Source organism: Gossypium hirsutum, chromosome A05 (genome assembly GCF_007990345.1).
Source record: "Gossypium hirsutum isolate 1008001.06 chromosome A05, Gossypium_hirsutum_v2.1, whole genome shotgun sequence".
Lineage (NCBI taxonomy): Eukaryota > Viridiplantae > Streptophyta > Magnoliopsida > Malvales > Malvaceae > Gossypium > Gossypium hirsutum.
The window spans coordinates 25,411,967-25,434,278 of NC_053428.1; the positions used below are offsets into that span (position 1 = coordinate 25,411,967).

The 22,312-nt window shown below is 34.4% G+C and overlaps 2 protein-coding genes across 6 annotated transcripts; both read left to right on the forward strand.

The window, feature by feature from the left end:
- Window positions 1-13,819: 13,819 nt before the first annotated feature.
- Window positions 13,820-17,228, forward strand: LOC107897112 (scarecrow-like protein 1). Of its 5 annotated transcripts, none has more exons than XM_041114105.1 (4): window positions 13,821-13,954; window positions 14,500-14,560; window positions 15,262-15,574; window positions 15,649-17,228. In XM_041114105.1, exons 3-4 carry the CDS (start codon window positions 15,301-15,303, stop codon window positions 17,037-17,039), a joined length of 1,665 nt encoding a protein of 554 aa, XP_040970039.1. In that variant the 5' UTR covers window positions 13,821-13,954; window positions 14,500-14,560; window positions 15,262-15,300; the 3' UTR covers window positions 17,040-17,228. The 5 variants fall into 5 exon arrangements, with proteins under 5 accessions (XP_040970040.1, XP_040970039.1, XP_040970038.1 ...); XM_041114104.1 differs by having other exon boundaries at window positions 13,860-13,954; window positions 14,406-14,560; XM_041114106.1 differs by having other exon boundaries at window positions 13,820-13,954; window positions 14,406-15,574.
- LOC107897113 (thioredoxin M-type, chloroplastic) lies at window positions 17,225-18,780 on the forward strand. The gene is made up of 2 exons (XM_016822462.2): window positions 17,225-17,837; window positions 18,268-18,780. Exons 1-2 carry the CDS (start codon window positions 17,612-17,614, stop codon window positions 18,585-18,587), a joined length of 546 nt encoding a protein of 181 aa, XP_016677951.1. The 5' UTR covers window positions 17,225-17,611; the 3' UTR covers window positions 18,588-18,780.
- Window positions 18,781-22,312: the final 3,532 nt, after the last annotated feature.

Here is a 22,312-nt window from a genome sequence, read left to right on the forward strand (position 1 = left end):
TACTTCTTGTACTAGCTCAAGTTAATCGTTAAATTCTCGAGGGCACGATTTTGTTATCTTGATCTCAAAAAGTACTCAAATGCAAAAAAAATAAATTCTAAAAAAAAATCTAATAATTACTAAAAAGTACTAAATAAAGCTATAAATACTTGAGTACAACTTCATTAAGTGTTGAAAAGGGCCTAAATTGACGTATGAATTCATTTCCTGTAAATTGTGGTTGATTTGGTGCCATAGGAATAGCGTTTTGTTTGACAAGATTTCTCCAAGTTCGGTTACAGTAATTAGACAAGCAAAAGATCTATTAAACTATGCAGTATGGCTTGCTAGTAAAAACAAAAGGATACGGATTCATTAAGGAAGGAATGAGCTGAATCGTGTGTCCTCTCTAATCATCATGAATTTGACATTATTTTTTGTTGGTTTAGGAGAGAAAAGGGGTAGTCCCAAGATGCACTAAAATTATTGTTGATGATGCAGTTCATTGGACTATTTACGGGTAGGGAGGTACTTTTGGAGCAAACTTTCAAAAACCTATCCAAGTACATAATTTGGGGAGTGAGAAAGTGACACTCAAGTGGATGCTAGAACCCATATCTACACCAAATTACAAAATTGGGAGATAACTTCTAACAACCTATCCAATTACATAATTTGGGGAGTGAGATATTGGTCTTATCCCCTTTTTCGCTTCCCAACTTATATAATTGAATAGGTTTGTGAAGTTAATTTGAGAGTCAATGAAGTATACTCAATTCTAAAAAACAATAAAATCAGCCCAAATTCTGTAATTTTATTTTGGCGTTGACTGTTTCTCATATTTCCATAGTTACCACTTTCGACGTGTTTTTCGGTCACAATGAATTCAAAACGAAGATGTAAATTAAGTAATTTCCCGAGGCCTAATCCGCCTTTCTATCTATTCACGCGTTTTGGAAATACGAGCTTACACGCCTAGGCGAAGAAAACACATAAAAAATTTAATTTAACGATCTAACGTGTATGTACATCCATTATTTTAATGAAAAAAAGGAATAGAGGGGTAATTTTGAAAATGATGGATAGCTTTTTAAATTTGTGAGGATAAATCTATGGGATGGATTTTTTTAAGGGGTTATATGAAATTAAATATTTAATACTACGCAATTTTTTATTTGGATATTTAAAGGTTTTTTTATTAAAATAGGTATTTAAAATTTTATTTCATTATTACTTTAAGTACTAACTATTAACTCTCGGTTAAAAAATATTCTAAATCAATCAAATTATGTCACATAATATTTTTAATTAAATTAAAATAATTAAAATTAGTATTCAATAAAAACATCAACTCTCAATCTTTCTCCTTCCATCTTCATAATCTTCTTTACAAAAGTATTTTTACAAAATTTTGAAATAAACTCTATTTCAAGTTTCTCCCATTAAAACAAACTCCCATTTTCAATATTAAAATAAATCCCATTAAAACATACTTTCATTTTCCATATTAAGTACTCAAAATAGAAAAGAAAAAAATAGCAAAAAAGAAATGATAATTATTTGGTACACTTGCTGTGGAAAGTTTTAACCTCATAAGTGGAGTTAAGGGGTTGACACATGATTTATAGGGGTATAGTAAAATATTTAAAAAAAAACACATGACAATTTTTTTTAAAACTACAAAGTATACTGTCAATGTACCAAATACTCACCCTTTTACTTAATGTTAATTTTAAATATTTATGCTATTTAAGCTATGCATTTGGCAGTTATTCCGAAGGGAGTCTGCTTTGAAATAGAGAAGATCATTCGTTATTTTGTATAGGGGAACACGGAGGAAAAAAAAGGCTTAATCTAGTTAAGTGGGATGATATTTGCAAAGACACAAAACAAATGGGCCTTGGTTTTAGGAAGCTCGAATACCTCAACAATGTTTTCCTCATGAAGATTGGTTTTAATATTATCAAGAACCCTAAGCAATTTTAGGTTCAAGTGTTGAGATCTAAATATAAATGGAAAGGTCACCTACCTACTATTTTATTTGCTAGAAATGCGTCATGATTATGGAAGGGGATAGGTCACTCATAGAGTCATTTCTAGGATGGTATTATATGGAATGTTGAAATGGCTCGTATGTGGATTTTTGGAGAGATTACTGGGTTAAAGATTGGGAACCACTTATTAATGTGTGTACACAATCTGAAAATGTCCCTATAGAGTATGTTCCTGTAAAAAATATGGTTACGCTGAGTGGGGAGTGGAATTGGTTTGCGATTAGCTTGGTTTTGCCATCCCAAGTTCTTTTGAGCATTTCTGCTTATAAACCTCCATTAGCTCAGGATGTGGATAACTTTATTGTATACCGACATGAGAAGAGGTCTGCTTTCTTCGTTCGTTCTGCCTACTCCACTAACTACAGAATGGAGATGGCTAGAAAGGGTAGTATTTGGCATAATCCAGGACCTCAAAAGGTACGTGGTTTTCTCTGGCTGAATTTTTTAAACAAGATCTTATTAATGAGAACAGAATGAGAAGACACATATCTTCGGATGCAAGTTGTAAGGTGATATGATCTTGCCTCAGAACAGTGAGTTGAGTCGTAGTTGTGCCCGATAGTCGAACGTAGAAGTATCGTTCCAATTTGCAAGCTATGAGGGTATTTGATTAAGTATGAAGATAGGTAATGGAAATAGGTTCAAAATTGGCTAAGTATAAGTTGATTAGGTTTGGCTAACAAAGAAAGTAAATTGAATGGTTTAGATGGGATGGTGAAATGAACTTAAGTGTCAAGAATAAACTAACACTAAAGAAGAGTACTAACCCAGGACTTATATTACTTAAGGTGGATAGGAGATGAAAAAAAAAGGGACCTTGACCCGTTACCTAGCAAGGTATGAACCAAAGGTATAAGGAGGGGTGAACGCTATACTACGAGGGTGATAAGTTCGAAAGAAGAACCAGGTTGATGCCACTAACTAGCAGATAAGTTAAGCTGAGCCTCGGACAAAATTTGAAAGAGGAAAACCTCACAAATAACTCAATGTTCATTCAAATTTGAAAAAAGTCTCTACAAACAGCAAATAACAAAGTATTTATAGGAAAAACCTAAGGCTAGCCAAATAAGTACAATAGTAACTTAATGAATAAGTATTTCGGCATTAAATGAGCTGGAAAATTCTAGAATGAAACCATGAGAATTTCATGTCTATGTTCATCCTTTGGGATGCCACTAAACAACTTCTAGATGATGAATATTTAGATGAATGAACTTGGAAGAATTCGAAAACTAATTGGGCATGTCTAAGTTCGGCCATGAGCTTAAATGAGCTTAATTGCTTTACCTTGACCAGCTGAATAGATGGATGAATTAAATTGGCAGCTAGGTGAGTGCAATAGGCATTAGAAATGTGAACACCGAACTTGAAGGGCCATCTATGTGTGAATGCACAAAACCAAACAGCTCTCTTGTGTGAATAGATTAATTCGGTTGGTGTGAAAGCATTCAAGCAGCTTGGGAAAGCTAACTAGCCAACTTGGAGAGTTTAAATGTGCAGCTACTCTTTGGCTGAAAAGATGCTTGGATAAGCCAAACAATCAGCACACCATGCATTGAAGCCGTCCCTGTATATGTCTCTCCATACATTGTAGCCGTCCATTCATGCACCTTGCATTAAATCCCTTTCATGCATTTGGCTGTATATAAATCCAATAAATACATTAAAATTTATTTAAGACAAGATAAATTCGGTTACACTAAGACAAAAAAAAATTCATGCTTTAACTTAAACACATTAATAGCATATGATTAAGCTAAGACACATTAAATATTAATATGAACAAGACACATTAATTCAGCAAATACAAGACAAGTTAAAACATGTAATGAGTTGTAATGAGCTAAGAAATGTATTAATGAGCTGAAACGAATTAAACCAACTTGAAGTAAACACTTAGTTTATTCCAAAAGTAATTGAATGAGCTAGAAAGAAATAAAGATGAGCTCAAACGAGCTGAAATGAGCTGAACTAAGCTCATGGAGCTGAATGTGAGCTGAGGTCGACTTGTAAGAGGTTGCAAAGAGTCCTTATTGAGCTGGTCCAAGCTCTCCCAATATGTCAGGCCAACATTTCACCCTATACTTGATTGACTAAGGCAGAAATAGCCTTCTTAAATAGCTTGGCTCGAGCTCGTGTGATAGGGCCTTGGGGTAGCTCCAACGGATCATTGCTCGAGCTAGGTGCACTCTGTGGCGTGACCGTATCATCCCTCTCTTCAAAGCAACTTATCCTCAATTCGGAACATCCATCAAATTGAGATAAATCAGAAACATTGAAACTCACACTTATATTATACTCACCTGGTAAGTCAAGTCGGTAGGAATTTTCATTGATTCGTTTTAGGACTTAGAAAAGTCCGTCTCCTCAAGGCAACAATTTAGACTTACGTTGGGCTGGAAATCATTCTTTGCACATATGAACCCAAATCCAATCACGGGGTTCAAAAACAACTCGCTTTCAACCTTTGTTTGCTTTTTGAACATAGCTCTCGGTTCTTGCTTCGATATTGGCTCAAACCTTTTGATGCAACTCCTTGACATTCTTTGCATTTACATAAATGAATTGGTCATTAGGTAAAGGCACTAAGTCTAATAGAGTTAACGGATTAAAACCATAAATGATTTTAAAAGGAGAAAACTTATAGCCAAATGGACTGATCGGTTATATGCAAACTCAATATGAGGTAGGCATTCTTCCCACAACTTTAAGTTTTTGCGAATGATAGCTTGCAAGAATGTAGACAAAACTTTGATTAACCATATTCGTTTGTCCATCCGTTTGGGGGTGACAAGTGGTTGAAAACAGCAGTTTAGTTCCGAGTTTCCTCCACAATGATCTCCAAAAATGACTCAAAAACTTTGCATCAAAATAGGACACAACCGTTCTCGGAATTCCATGTAGTCAAACGATTTCCTTAAAGAAAAGATTAGCAATATGGACAACATCATCAGTCTTTGTACATGTTATAAAATGTGACATCATAGAAAACGTATCAACTACAACATAGATAGAGTTCTTCTCCATTTTTGTTCGCATTAATCCGAGGACAAAATCTATGGATATATCCATCCAATGAGCTTCGGGTATGGGAAGTAGAGTGTATAAGCCATGTGGTTGAATATTGGATTTGGCCTTCTTACACGTCATACAACGCTCACAAACGTTCAACATCTCTTCTCATTCTAGGCCAATAAAAGTGTTCTTGGAGCGTTGATAAGATTTTACCTATACCAAAATGTCCCATGAGGCCCCCGCTGTATGTCTCTTACACAAGTAAGTCCCAAATGGAACTTTGTGGAATGCACAATTTTTATTCCTTGAAAAGGAAGCCTTCGTACCTATAAAATTTCTCAACAGCAGCATTTTCACAAGCAGTAAAGATTTCACCAAAATCAACATCATTAGCATACAAATCTTTTAAGAAAGAAAATCCAAGCAATTTAGAATCAATATATGACAATAATGTATACTTTTTCGAAATTACATCAGCCACGATATTATCTTTACCTTTCTTATACTTTATGACATAGGAAAATGATTCGAGGTACTCGACCCATTTTGCATGACGCTTATTCAACTTATGCTGGCCTTTAATGTGTTTTAGCACTTCGTGATCAGAATGAATCACGAACTCCTTTGGCCATAGAAATGATGCCATGTATCGAAAGCTTGAACAAGTGCGTACATTTCTTTGTCATAGACGGGATAGTTGAGTGCGGCTCCATTGAGCTTCTCACTGAAATACGCAATAGGCCCTCTATCTTGAGTAAGCACAGCCCCAATTCCAACACTTGATGCATCACATTCAATTTCAAATGTTTTAGTAAAATCAGGTCATGCAAGTAAATGTGCTTTAGTAATACAATCATTAATTAAAACAAAAGCTTTTTCTTGTTCTTCGGTCCAATGGAAAGCTAAGTTCATTTTAATCATGCTTGTCAATCGCACGGCCAAAGTGCTGAAGTTGGGCACAAATCGCCTATAGAAGCTTGCCAAGCCATGGCAGCTTCGAACTTGGCTGATACTCGTTGGTCTTAGCCACCTTTATCTTCTCTTGGTCCACTTCTAGACCTTTCAAGTTGACCACGAAACCTAGAAAATTAACCTTGTCAGAATAAAACGTACACTTTTTAAGGTTAGCATAAAGGGTCTCCTTTCAAAGAACCTCCAAAACAGATTTAAGGTGTACTACATGCTCTTCCAACGATTTGCTATAAATAAGTATGTCATCAAAGTACACAATGCAAAACTTACCGATAAAGGATCTTAATACATAATTCATTAATCTCATGAAAGTGCTAGGAGCGTTGGTTAAGCCAAATGGCATAACCAACCAATCATACAAACCGTGCTTAGTTTTGAGGGTCGTCTTTTATTTTTCTCCTTCTCGCATGCGAATCTGATGGTAACCACTCTTCAAATCGATCTTCAAAAATAATTTGGCACCACTTAGTTCGTCAAGCGTGTCGTCTAAGCAAGGTATCAAATGCTAGTACTTAATGGTAATCTTGTTCACGGCTCAACAGTCCACACACATTCGCCACGTTTCATCTTTCTTCGGCACCAACAAGATGGGCACAGCACAAGGACTAATCGCTAATGTAGCATTTCTCCATCAACTTGTTTACTTACCGTTATAGTTATTTAGTCTCTTCAGGATTCATCCTATAGGCTAGTCGGTTCAGAATAATAGCTACGGGTACGAAATTAATTTGATGCTTGATTCCACGAAAGGGTGGTAACCCACTCGAAGTTTCTTCCGGGAATACATATTGAAAATCTTGCAAAAGAGACACAATAGAATAGAGTAGTTTTTTGGGTAATTCATTAGTAGTAAACAAGTTTTCCTTGTACATGAGCACAAGGAGTGATTATCTCAACGTTAAAGCCTTTCGTACATCACTTGCTTTTGCCAATACACTCATTTTCTTACATTCTTTTTCTTTTTCATCTTTTTCTTTTCTCATTTTCTTTTCACTTTCTTTTGTTGTTTTTCCTCTCTTTTTCTCATTTTTATTTTCTTTTACATTTTTATTCTTTTTTTTTCTCTCATTTGATCGATAGAATTTTTCAATTTCATTTGATCATCATAGACTTCCTTCGGCGTCAATGGTGCTAACGTCACGTTCTTTCCCAAATGTTTGAACATATACCTATTGGTATACCTGTCGTGGATAATTCTTCATTCGAATTGCTACAGACGTCCAAGTAGCAAATGGTCTGCATGCATAGGCACAACATCACAAAGTACTTTATCCGCATATTTTTCAATAGAGAATGATACAAGCACTTATTTTGTTACCTTTAATTCGCCACCATCATTGAGCTATTAAAGTTTGTACGGGCTCGGGTGCTTGGTGGTTGGCAAACCTGGTTTCTCCACCATGAGAGTGCTCGCCACGTTTGTGCTACTCCCACCGTCGATGACGACGCTACAGATCTTTCCTTGGACTTGGCACCGAGTATGGAAGATGTTTTCGCTTTGTTGCTCGTCTTCCACTCTTTGGAGACTAAAGCTCATTTTTTGACAACAAGAAGCTCACCGTCAACAACATGTTCTATTTCTTCCTCCTTGTCGGATGTGACTTCTGGTTCATTCTCGACCTCCTTCTCTGACTCAATTTCGCCATTTGTGCGCACCACCATAGTGCTTCGATTTGGGCATTGATTGGCAGTATGCCCCTTCTTGAGGCATTTGAAGCACTTGATGTCCCTCAAACGGTTGGAAAATCTCTCGACAGCCTTGCTTTTTCTTGATTCAGCCATAGGTTTATTTGACTTTGCTGGCACGATTGGTTCTTTGGCTTAGTTCGATGAAGTGTTTTTGCTAACACCTTGGCTCTATTTGGAAGTATTCACGGTGGAATAACCTCAGACAACACCTTTACGCTTCAATTACTTCTTCACCTTGATGGCCATTTGTACCATGTCCACCACTTCCCACATAATGTTGCAACTCTACAATATTGGCAATGTCTTGATTGAGACCAGTTAGAAAGCGCGACATGGTTGCCTCACCATCTTCTTGCATATCCGCTTGTATCATCGCGATCTCTATTTCTTTATAGTAATCCTTCACGCTCCTCGATCCTTGGGTAAGGCTTTAGAGCTTTTGATAGAGCTTGCGGTGGTAATATGATGGTATGAACCTTTGGCACATCACCGATTTCATTTCAGCCCATGTGCTTATTGGTCATTCTCCATTCCTTCTATGGCTCATTTTTAATTGATCCCACCATATCATCGTGTAATCTGAAAGCTCTATTGTTACTAAGTTAACATTTTTGGCTTTGGAGTAATTGTGGCACTCAAACACCAATTCTATCTTTTTCTCCCATTTGAGATAAGCTTCTGGATTCGATCGGCCTTGAAATGGCAGAATTGAAAGTTTGATGTTTTTAAGGTCGTCGTCAATCTGCCCACGTTCTCTTTGGCCACGATTTCTTGGTCCCCTCCTCCGATCACTTAGATTGGACCCTTGGTCACTCTTGGCATCACTAGGGCCATACTACTCATCTTCGTTGATTCGTTGCTGGCTTAGGTTTCGTTAGGAACTTTGGGGTGTCCTCTCCTGTTGGGCTCTCTCCTCGACTTGATCTAGCCTTTCTTGGATAGCCTCGAGTTTTCGATCGAAAAAGTACTCTACTTCGCTCAATAGGGCTTGGAGATTTAAATCTGGTACTCCTCTTCCAGCCACTACATTTCGAATTGGTTATTTTTTAGGTCTTTTTTCCATATTTCGTTTGGGACTTCTAGATATAGAAGAAGAATAAACCTCACCACAAAACCTTACGTTCACTCAGAAAGAAGGAATAAATGATACTCACACTCGTGTTTGTGCTTGCACTCGTTAAAAAGTTTTTTCTTCTCTCTAATGTGCTCACACACTCGTGCCTTTTTCCACTATTTTCTTCTCTCGTGACTTTATAGGAGACTCTTTTAGACTTAATCGTAGTCAAAGGGTCGGTTTTAAATAGTTTGCAATGGTATTGATTTTTAGGTGTAGGATAGGCTGAAAGAAAACAAAGTGGGTTTTGAGTGTGGCGTGTAGGGTAGTTGATGATAGTAGGAAGGAACTTACTTGATCCGAATTACAAGAAGATGAACATAATCTTTTCAACATTTTCTCTTCTTTTTTTTTTAACTTCGAATTTCTTTCTCTTTTTTTTTTCAATTACAAAAAGATGAATACAAGCAGAATACTTTGATACAGTTTTTTGTTTAAAATTTTTTTCACGAACCTATTTTGGGATTCTCTGAACGTCCGTACTTCTCGTTTTAAGTAGCTTTGATATGAAATTATACGATCTCGCCTCAGAACAGTAAGTTGAGTCGTAGTTGTGCCCGATCATCAAATGTAAAAGTATCATTCCAATTTGCAAGCTATGAGGGTATTTGATTAAGTATAAAGATAGGTAATGGAAATAGGTTCAAAATTGGCTAAGTATAAGTTGATTAGGTTCGGCTAACAAAGAAAGTAAATTGATAGGTAATAGAAATAGGTTTAAAATTGGATAAGTATAAGTTGATTAGGTTCGACTAACAAAGAAAGTAAATTGAATAGTTTAGATGGGATGATGAAATAAACTTAAGTGTCAAGAACGAACCAACACTAAAGAAGAGTACTGACTCGGGACTTATATTACTTGTGGTTAATAGGTGATGAAAGGAAAAAAAAGAAACCTCGACTCGTTACCTAGCAAGGTAAGAACCAAAGGTATAAGGAGGGGTGAACGCCACACTACGAGAGTGATAAGTTCGAAAAAAGAATCAGGTTGACGCCACTGACTAGCAGATAAGTCAAGCTGAGTCTTGGACAAAATTTGAGAGAGGAAAACCACACAAATAACTCAATGTTCATTCAAATTGGCAAAAAGTCTCTACAAACAGTAAATAACGAAGTATTTATAGAAAAAACCTAAGGCTAGCTGAATAGGTACAATAGTAACTTAATGAATTAAGTAATTCAGCTTTAAATGAGCTGAAAAATCCTAGAATGAAACCATGAGAATTTCATGTCTATATTCAGCCTCTGGGACGCCACTAGACAACTTCTAGATGATGAATATTTAGCTGAATGTACTTAGAAGAATTTGGAAACTGATTAGGCATGTCTAGGTTCGGCCATGAGCTTAATTGCTTTACCTTGATTAGTTGAATGGATGGATTAATTAAATTGGCAGGTAGGTGAGTGCAATAGGCATTAAAATGTGAAAACTGAACTTGAAAGGCCATCCATGTGTGAATGCACAAAATCGAACAGCTCTTTTGTGTGAATGGATTAATTCGGTGGAGTGATTGGTGTCATTCAAGCAACTTGGGAAAGCTAACCATCCAATTTGGGGAGTTTAAATGTACAACTACTCTTTGGCCGAAAAGATGCTTGGAGAAGCCAAACAATCAACACAACATGCATTGAAGCCGTCCATGCATATATCTCTCTATACATTGTAGCCGTCCATTCATGCACCTTACATTAAATCCCTTTCATACATTTGGCTGCACATAAATCCAATGAATACATTAAATTGATTTAAGACAAGTTAAATTCGGTTGCACTAGGACAAAATAAATTCATGTTTTAACTTAGACACATTAGTAACATATGATTAAGCTAAGACACATTAAATATTAATATGAACAAGACACATTAATTCAGCTAACACAAGACAAGTTAAAACATGTAATGAGCTGTAATGAGCTAAGAAATGTATTAATGAGCTGAAGCGAATTAAACCAACTTGAATTAAACACTTAGTTTATTCCAAAAGTAATTGAATGAGCTAGAAAGAAATAAAGATGAGCTCAAATGAGCTGAAATGAGCTGAACTAAGCTCATGGAGCTGAATGTGAGCTGAGGTCGACTCGAAAGAGGTTGCAAAGAGTCCTTGTTAAGCTGGTCCAAGCTCTCTCAATATGTTCGGCCAACGTTTCACCCCATACTTGATTAACTAAGGTCGAAATGGCCTCCTTAAATAGCTTGGCTTGATCTCGTGTGATAGGGCATTGGGGCAGCTCCAATGGATCCTTGCTCGAGCTAGGTGCACTCTGGGGCATGATCATATCATAAGGTATGTGGAAGCCTATCTGAAAGTGTCGATCATGTATTGCGTATGTGTACCCCAACTATAGCAACATGACATTCGGTGATCAAGGTTGCAAAGAGAAGTGATTTTTTCTCTATTGGACTGGCTAAGTGGTTTGAGATTAATCTCTCTAATCCTCAATATTTTTCTTGTGATTCTATCGATTGACAATCACTTTTTGGCATTATTTGCTTGCAATTTTGGTTCAGAAGGAACAATTATGTTTTTAACGCAGATTTCATGGAAATTGAAAGTTTATCGGAGAAGAGTTATCATATGACGGAGTATTATCTGCCCTCTAATCATGGATTGGTAAGTCTGTCAAGGCATTCGAGTTATAAATTTGCAAGTTAATAAGGTGGATTCTGCCAGATGATGGATGGCTGAAGGTGAACACGAATGGTGCTGTTTGTAATGGATTTGGGAATGCGTTAGTAGGTGGACTAATCTGTGGCAAGTATACGAGATAGATTGCTGATTTTTCAAAGAATATTGGTTGTTGTTCAGTCATAATTGCCAAACTTTGGGGTGCATTGAAAGGTCTCCAATTAGCCTCGAATCTTGGGCTTGAATGAGTAATCCTTGAGATAGACAGTACTAAAGTGATCCAAGTAATTGATTTAAATTACTGAAGCGGATCAACAATATTTTGTTGTATGCAAGCCATCAAGAACCTACTCCAACTTCCTTGGATGGTTAGGATTGCACATATCTTCAGAGAGGGCAATAGGGTTGCTAATGGTTTGGCTTCAATGGCGTTCTCAAGACCATTAGGTAGATATACTTTTACGCAACCGTCGAATGAAGTGCTCCATTTACTGCACGATGACTACTCTGGAATGGCTTGGTCTCGCTTAGTGTAGCTACAGTTTATTCCTTCTTATTGTACAAAAAAAATGTTAGTGTCATAATTTGATTGATTTAGAAGTTTTCTTAACAGGAGTTAACTAAAGTGGTATCAAATACTCACCCTTTTACTTAATATTAAATTTAAAACTTTAGGTAAGTTAATGAGAAAAGTTGCATAGTTTGAATACCTAATTTTCATATAAGCCATGAAAAAAAGGGTTCTATTATATGTGGATGAGAGAGAGAGAGATTAAAATGGGTTCTAGATATAAAAAAAAAGCAGTTATGATATAAGAGATAAAGCAACATTTAGATGATGAAGTGGTACAATATCAAAATACTACCTTATTTTATGGATTAAAATTAAAAAAAATTCTAAGTTTAAGAATTAATATAAAGTATAAACCCAAAAAAGGTTTTAGGATCAAAATTTTTAAAAAAATTCAAGTTTAAATGTTGTCTTATCCCTTATCATAAATTAACAAAAGAAAAATAATTAAATATATTAATATATGATAAAGTAGTAGTTTATGAAAGAAAAAAGTGGATAAATATTATTTGTTTTATATAATATCTATTTTTACCTATAATTTCTTTCAAACTTTTAAATAAAAGGAAAAATATATTTAAATGCGTTTAAATTTATATTTTAATGGTTGCTGCAATAGCAATTATATCAACTTAACTAAAGCTCAATCATCATGTGCATAATTATTTATTTTTTAAATGTGTAAGTAATGTTTAAAAAATAAAATATTGTGATTAACAATAACATTATTATTTTAAGTGAGATTTTTATAATAATATGTACAAAAAATTAGTCTATACAAACTTTAGATTCAAACATAGCTAGAAATATATATATATATATAAACAAAGAGGGGTTAGGATTAATTTTTTATTCATTTATTTAATTTTATAATTAATTAAAATTTTCTATTTAAGCATATAACTTTTTATTAACTTATTTAATTAGAATTAATTAAATTTTCGTATATAGTTCTTATTAATTTATTTAACTTTAAATGAACTAAATATAGAAAGTAAAGCCTTTTACTTTTTCTAATCAATGGATTCTTTTAGTAAAATTTGTTATAAGAAAGTTTTAAAAATTGAATAAATTTATGGATAAAATAATAGTAAATGATTACATAATAGAATAATTATATAAAATTTTAAATAATCACAATAATTGTTTGATGAATTTTTTAACCCAATAAGTTATCTTTAATTGGTATTTAAAAAAATTTAAACTAAATAAATGTGACATTAATTTCTAAAATAATTCCCTGTATATCAAATTATAATTTGTAACTAATATATATTAAAAAATTGATATTTTTAAGAACGTAATCATTTTAGTATACAATTGTTATTAAACATTTAAAATTTAAATTATGGTAATTTAATAGAGAAATTCAAAATTAAGTCTAACCATCCTTATTATAAGAAATATTTTACAAAATAATATTAAATAATTGACAACGTACTAATTAATATTAAAAAAATAAAATAAATTCCATGTTGACAAATATAAAATATTTCAAAACAAACATTTGTAAGCAATTAATAACTTTGAGGTAAAAATAGTATTAAATAATTTATAATTCATGAATAAAAGTTAATAATTTCAACAGTTTCTTAATTTAATGCCAACAATCCCATCCCCCCCAAAATTATAAAAAAATAATATTAAATTTTATAATTAAAATTGTATAATTAGGTAAAAAAAATAAAATATCATAAATATACATAGGGTGATGAGAAGTGATGGTGCTATTGGAACACACCATGAAACTATTCTGTCAAACAGCTTATCTGAGTCAGACAAGTTGGTATAAACATGCAGACTAAAACGCATACAAGGAAAATAAGAAGTGTTTGTTTTAACCTTTTTTAGGGAAGCAGAGTTGTTGACAATAACTTTCTGTGTTTAGAAACTAAGAACCCAACCAAAAGAAATGCAAGTTTTATGAGTTTAAGGTCAGTTTCTCTCTACTTTAGATTTCACAAGATTCGAATTTCTTTCTTTCACTTATTCAAAATGAGGTCATAGAATATTCATATCTTCAGATTCTTGCATATGGTAGCCATTTTTTTTATTTTTTATTATTCCCGTGTCTTCAGTAACTACGTTAGTCGGAATTCCAAAACGAAATTTCAGCTTAAACTCGAATCACCAAGTTGTGTATATGATAGGATAGCTTTAAAGTTTAAACCCTTCGCAATCACCCGTGGTATATACAATTAAATATTTCCTTATCTGGGTCTTGTTTCTTTATTTTTTTCTCCTTTCAAGTTTTGTTTTGTTTCTACTTCTTTGTTGGGATTTGTTATTTCATTCATACCTAACCTCATATTCCAAAGTTTTTTTTTTCCTTTTAATATATGATTAAAGAATAACAATAAAGGAGTCATATTTGCTTTTGGGTAGGTATTTAATTACTTCAGCACAAAGGTCAAATGCCATTTTTTCTTCTCCCTTGGGAGGGTCATCTTTATATAGAGAGTTATCTGCTAAATTGCAGGATTTGAGTGTACAAATGATGGTATTTGCTGCTTCCACTAAAGTTCTTTCTCATCTATCAGGTGAAGTAGAAAACCTTGGAACCTCTTGATCTTCATTGATTTTCTTTTTCCCTTTTAGATTATTGTTCAAATGATATGAATCTGCATCTTGTCTTAAAATTAACTACAGTATGATCCTCTTGATGTGTTTTTCATAATCCCAGAATTTGAATGTTTAGCTTTTTCCCTGTATGCTGCCTACTTTCTATCATAACAGTCTTTTCTTGGAATTTGGTCCTTATTAAGAAACTAGATTTTAGACTTTATTCATAATTTCATTTTTGGTTATGTTCCTATTGGGATTTATGATTGTCCCAAAAGAGTGTTCTTTGCATAGGGATCTTTACCTGAAAGACTGCCAATCTTTATTCTGTGGCTATACTTCCAGCATCATAGACTTTCTTACCTTCTCTGTTATTTGTGCATTCATGATTACCAAATCATGGGCAAATTTGTTCTATTAATTCATTATCTCGCTCCTTGGCATCTTCCTTAAGATGTTCCTAGTCTTGAATGCAGAAACTTCTTACCTTGCTGCTGATGATTAGTCACATAGCATGGATTATGTTATGTTACTCATAAGTTATTCAAGTTCATTGCCAGTTTTACTTGAAGAGGCATTCTTCTATTTCATGTCTTCCATCAGCAGGCATACTAGGTTCCTCCTACTACGAAAATGAGATAAGCAACTGTTTAACTTGCACTAGCAATTTTTTCTTCAGGATTCACTTTATAATACGACCATCCCGAGAGTTGAAACCATGTCTTTAGTAACATCCACAGAACCAGCTATCACAGCATGTAGAAATACAAAGCTCTATTCAATACAGGGTAGCGGTGACAGTTCTGGCTTGTCCACTCAAATGTTTGGCTCTGATAAGCATAAGCCTAGATGCATTACTGATTCATACAGCTGTGAGAGCTATGAAAAGTCCTTTGTTGGCTCTCCTTCGGAAGAGCTTATGCATCCATCTAGGTCTGATGTTGCAGAAAGTTCAATTCGCCAGCAGAATGTCTCTTCTTACCAGCCAAGAGGTACTTCAGTTTCTCCTTAACTGGTCAGAAACCATTGAACTCTTATGTTTTCTTAATTTGATTTCTTTTGTCAGATTACTTGGAAGTTCAAAGTGCAGATACATTAGACCATGATACAGATAAGATGAAACTGATGCTTCAAGAACTGGAGAGAGATCTGCTTGGTGATAATGATGTTGATGTAGGTGATATGTTCGGCACTGATCTGAACATGGAAATAGATGATGAATGGTCCGATCCTGTCCGGACAGAACCAATTCATGAATCACCAAAGGAGTCATCTTCCTCAGAATCCAATCTCAGCAGCATCAGCAGCAACAAAGAGGCATCACATTTTTCATCTAGGACTCCTAAGCAAATGCTTATCGAGTGTGCTGCCGTACTCGCAGAAGGCAACATTGAAGGAGCTTCAGCCATAATAAATGAGCTTCGCCAGCTGGTGTCGGTTCATGGAGATCCTCCTCAGAGAATCGCAGCCTACATGGTTGAAGGTCTTGCTGCTCGCGTGGCTGCATCTGGAAAATATCTTTATAAAGCTTTAAGATGCAAAGAGCCCCCTTCTTCTGATAGGCTTGCAGCCATGCAAATCCTCTTTGAGGTGTGCCCTTGTTTTAAATTCGGATTTATGGCAGCAAATGGTGCAATTATAGAGGCATTTAAAGATGAAAAGAGGGTACATATAATAGATTTCGATATAAATCAAGGTAGCCAATATATTACACTGATTCAATCAATTGCTAAGTTGCCTGGTAAGCCACCTCACTTGAGGTTAACTGGGGTTGATGATCCCGACTCTGCTCAACGTCTTAACGGAGGTCTTGAAATCATTGGACTAAGACTCGAGAAGCTAGCTGAAGTACTTGGCGTGTCATTTGAGTTTCAAGCTGTTGCCTCAAGGACTTCAATTGTCACTCCATCTATGTTGGATTGCCGGCCTGGAGAAGCTCTTGTAGTGAACTTCGCATTTCAGCTGCACCACATGCCTGATGAGAGTGTTTCAACAATAAATCAGCGAGACCAGCTTCTTCGGATGGTTAAGAGCTTAAATCCAAAACTTGTTACTGTCGTTGAGCAAGATGTGAACACAAACACATCTCCCTTTTTCCCAAGGTTCATTGAGGCCTACAGTTACTACTCCACTGTCTTCGAGTCCCTGGACGTTACACTTCCAAGGGAGAGTCAAGACAGGATGAATGTTGAAAGGCAGTGCTTGGCACGGGACATAGTCAACATTGTCGCTTGTGAGGGAGAGGAAAGAATAGAGCGGTACGAAGTTGCAGGAAAGTGGAGGGCAAGGATGACGATGGCTGGCTTCACTTCTTGTCCAATGACTCCAAATGTGATCGATATGATCCGGAAGCTAATCAGGGAGTACTGTGACAGGTACAAGCTGAAGGAGGATTTAGGAGCACTTCATTTTGGTTGGGAAGGCAAAAGCTTGATTGTTGCTTCAGCATGGAGGTAGAAATATCGAGTTAATGTTACCTTTTTCCTGGTACCTGGCTTTAGTTCAGTTATGTATGGTCATTGTAACTATAATTTTGTTTAGGATCCAGATGCACTTCTTTTGTGCTGATGTCAAATCTCAGGGACTAATAGGGATTGTTACTTGTAATATAATATTGATCCATATAAAAAATTTGCTCCCAGTTAAGGATTGGGTCTTCAATTAGATATTCTCAAAAGTTAGAACCCATTGAGAAGCCCACAGTTTAGGGTTTAACCTGCCCCTTCCAAGCTGAGGGGCCGATGGCCAAACAATGTACGTAAGACCTACATTTTGTGAATGCTTAATGGATGAGAAATTTGTGGTCAACCAAGGAAACCACTCCACTGCCTTATGATTTATTTTTCCCTTTTTGCCTAATTTAAAAAATTCACTAAATATTAAACGTTATCCACTTCAGTTTCAGCTCTCTCCAGCACCTCACAAATATTAAGCCAAAAATTTCCAAAGAAAAAAGGCACCCCCTGCAAGGGCCATATCTTTAACATCTATCATCGATCCTTGCGAGACTTTCAGGGGAAGAGCTAAAGATGGCCTTGGAAAACTGTTTTCAATTGAGCTCAGTTTGCACCACTAGAGCTTGTGTGATGCAAAGCTACCGCCATCAATTTTCATCTGTTGAGAAGATTCATTTGCCGACATTTCGAGGGTTCAACAAACCCAATCTGTCATTCTCTTCGTCTTTTGCTCATTCATTCAATGGCAGATGCCAAAAATCCAGGCTCATCTGCAAAGCTAGTGAAGCTGTTGATCAAGGTACGCAGCTATCTCTTATAAATTAAAACACTGTTTTATTGTTGCCTTTAATGCTATGCAAGTCCTGTATAAGTTTTTTATGTAAACAAGTTCAGTAGCTGAGGGTCCATGGTAGGTACTCAAAATTAAAGAGTAAGCATTAGAGATACGAAGTTAAATGCATTGCCTATCAATAAGATTCCTAAAGTAATTTGGTTATTGTTTGAAATATGAATGACCTGAATTTTATACTTTTAAGGGATAGTGAGGATGAGGCCTGATGGGTCATAGGAAAAGGATTCTATTGCTATGTTAAATTGGGTGGTTGATTATCCCAAAGGTTTAAATTAAAAGAAAAATATCTCAACTATCATACAGTGGCATGAATGATGAAATTTTGTAGGAAATAAAGTTATAGGCAGAATTTGATTAAGGTTCTGCACATTTGCAGTTGAAGCGGTGACAGAAGCAAGCTGGGGAGAGCTTGTGCTGGGGAGTGAGACCCCAGTCTTGGTGGAGTTTTGGGCACCATGGTGCGGACCTTGCCGCATGATTGAGCCAGTGATCGCAGATTTGGCAAAAGAATATGCAGGAAAGATAGCTTGTTACAAGCTCAACACTGATGAAAGCCCCAACATCGCCACGGAGTTCGGGATAAGGAGCATCCCGACCATGCTGTTTTTCAAGAATGGGGAGAAGAAAGAGAGCATCATCGGTGCAGTGCCAAAGTCCACCTTGGCCGCTAGCATTGACAAATATGTTGATAGCTGAAAACAAATCAAAAGATTGCTGTACGTGGAATCGAATGTAAGAGCTACGTACATGGCCTATTCATGACATACCAGTTTTTATATATCATTCATTCAAATTGCCTATCTATCAACATTTTTCCTTGTTTAATTATCTTGTGAATACTAGTGACAAAAAATCCTTTCTCTTTAATTAACCTGCATTTTCAACGATACTTCATTCTTTTTTCTTCTTCTGTTTCTCTTTAATGATGTAATGCAACCTTAGTATTAGCTTAAATGACATGCACGCTACATACAAGTTTTTGGATGTTGTGCACCTGAGAGGGACTTCAGCTCATTATGTACCAATATGTATAACCCTATTATGTTATGTTCAAGATGAGGAATTTAATGAAATGATTACATTATCTATGAATTTAATGAAATGATTACATTCTCTATGTATTAAATAAAATACTATTAAGTATTTTTTAAAAATTGAGAAATTAAATTAAATTAATATATATTTAATTTTAAATAAATATATAATTATTATCTTAAATTAATTATTAAAAGATTAGTATTTGGTAAATTAGAATTGTACTTTTTTTTATCCACAAGCAACCTTAACAAATTCTCATATATCTTTTTTTTTTCAAATATTTATTTTTTAATATTTTACTATACTCTATAGAACACTTGTCAAGCTTCTAACTCTTTTTGTAGAGTCTAAAAACTTCATTGACAATGTAACAAATATTATTCCATTATTAAATCCATTATCACCATCCAAATTTTTATTTGTAAGATATTTTTTAAACTATTGTGTATAACAAAGTGCTTTTAATTTGTTAAATTGATTATGATTTAAATTAATTTTTTAAATAATTATTTTTTAATTATTTTGAATTAATTATTATACAAATTAAACGAATAATAAATTGTTTAAAATTTTCTTTATGATTTTAACAGTATATTTAAATAAGTTTCACATTTTTTAGAAATATGTTTTTAGACTGATGGAAGTTTTAACATAGTTATTCAAAAATTACAAACCAATTTTTTCTTTAAAATTTGTAAGTAAATTATGAAAATATAACCAACTTGCTTCATAAAAAACTTGCACTAACTTACATGTAATTAAAATTTTGAAGGAGTTCAAAAGTTGATTTAAAACATTTAATCAAACACCTAGCCAATCTAACTTCAAAAAAAATAGGACTAAAAGTGCAAATTATTATAAATTTTCGATTCACTGAATTAAAATTGATTAGAGGGACCAAATTGCATGTAATTAAAATTTTGAATGAGTTAAAATAGAAGAACACAAACTAATCTTATTGCGCAACATATATATGTTAGAATTCACTAAAAAAACATATCACTTAAAGTTCAACTCAAACAAAATCAAAATCAAAATTAATTATACAAAACATAGTGAAGCTAAATAAATTATACAATAAATTGAAGCTTCATGAAAATATATTACCAAATAATTCAAATCATATAAAACATAAACTAATTTCAATAAATAAATTAAATTAAAAATAGGGACTAATTATAAATCTAATAAAGCCAAAAGGACGTATCTCAGCAGATATTCTCACAAAAAACTTTCCTCGCATGAATTTTAGTTTAGGGAAATTTCTAGGGAAAGCTCCTACAGTTAGCTTCCTGTAAGCTCTTTAATACTAAAGTACGGGGTAATTTGGTAAAAGAAAAGAACAAAAATTTTCTCTCTTTTATATATATATATATTTCTTCATGATATTTTTGTATTCTCTCATAATTTTTAGTTTTTTATTTCTACTTTCTTAGAATTTTGTATCTCGTAACTTTTTGTATTCCATAATTATTTGTAATCTCATAATTTTTAGTATGATATGCTTTCAAAATTAAGTTTTGACATGAGAAATCAATTTTTGGAATAAAAATATTATTTTTGCATTGACGTGCATCATAAGTTTTATATTTATGATTGATTGTACTTGAAAACTAACTATTATCACGATAAAGACAAGCGCTCCTATCGAACAGTAGTATAGCTTATAGCAGGACCGGAATGTCGAACCCACAAGAACTAAAAGTACTAGTATTAACCTTCTTTTCATTATCTAGCCTAAAAATAAGGGGATTTGCTTTATCTAAACTAATTAACTAAACTAAGAATGCAGATGAAGTAAATTGGGGAAATACTTTTGGGAAAAACTGATTGATTTAGACAATACCGAAGGAAGAATCCACCTAGACTTCACTTGTTATTTGATTCTGAACTAGACGATTTATTCACTTGACTCGATCTGTAGAAATCCCTAATTTATATTATTATCTCTCTCGAGACTAACAACGTCTAACCCTAGGTTGATTAATTGAAATCTCTTTCTAATTAAAACCCCTAGTGTTGCATTAACTCGATTTATGGATTCCCTTATTAGGTTTGACCCTAATCCGGCAGATTTATGTCGTCCTATGTCTAAGGGTGTAATCAACTCCACTTAATTATGCTAGATCTGCTCTTAGACAGGGACTTTTGCTCCTCTGAATAAGCACATCAAAACTTGAATCAATATCCTGGAATATTAAAACAAGAATTAGGAACATATAATTAAGAACAAATCAAGTATTTATCATATAATTCAGAAAATAATAACAAGATCCGTCTTAGGTTTCATTCCCTTTAGGTATTTAGGGGACTTAGTTCATAAGTGAAAAAGGAAACATCTCAGAAGAATAATAATAACAAAACATAAAGAAAACCCAAAAACCCCTAAAGGAAATTGAAGGAAGATCTTCAGTCTTGAAGGAGAATTCGGCTTCTGAGATGGATCAATCGGCTTTCTTCGAGTAATTCCTTGCCTCCTACTCCGTATGTCTCTTAGGTGCCTCCTCTGGTGTTTATATAGACTTTAGAATGCTTCAAAACCCTCAAAAGTGGCCTTTTCCGAGTAGAACTAGACTTGGGCTCGACAGGGACACGCCCGTGTGACACACCCGTGTGAGGTGGCTTAGGACGTGTTTAGAGTCTGCTAAATAGACACGGCCGTGTGGTGTGACTTAGGCCGTGTTACAATCTGTTAAATAGACACAGGTGTGTGAACTACTAGTGTGAGGAAGTCCAGGCCATGTTGATTTCCCACGTTGACCCATTTTCTCCGTTTTTAGCCTGTTTCTCGCTCTTTTTACTCTCCTATGCTTACCTAAGTATAAAACATGAAATTAAAGGATTAGGAGCATCGAATTCCATAAATCTGATGATAATTCATCCAAAAAAAATGCTAAGCATGAGATAAAAATATGTATAAATTACGACTTATCAAATACCCCCACACTTAAACTTTTGTTTGTCCTCAAGCAAAATCCTCAACTCACAATCAAAATAAATTCTTCTCAACTAATAATTCTCATCAATAGTATCTCAAAATAATCCATAAGTAATCAGACATTGAAAATTCAACTCGAAGAACATCAAAGTTTCAAACATTCCAAGTTGAGCATTTTATCACGAAAACATAGGTGTCTCCCCTCATCTAAGTAATCACCTTTAATTCAAAATATCATAGAGTTTCACATCCTCACTAAAGATTCACTCAAATCACTCGAGGTGTTTAAGGACAAAATATTTAGCACTTAATAGTCAATCTGAAAAGTTATTATCATAGGCTTGCGTGAAAATCAAATCTCCACCACTATATATTGAGATGATACATCAATCAAAAGGTTTTTAGAGTGTTGTAACGTGGCTTTGGTTAGGGGGTGTGGTCACAA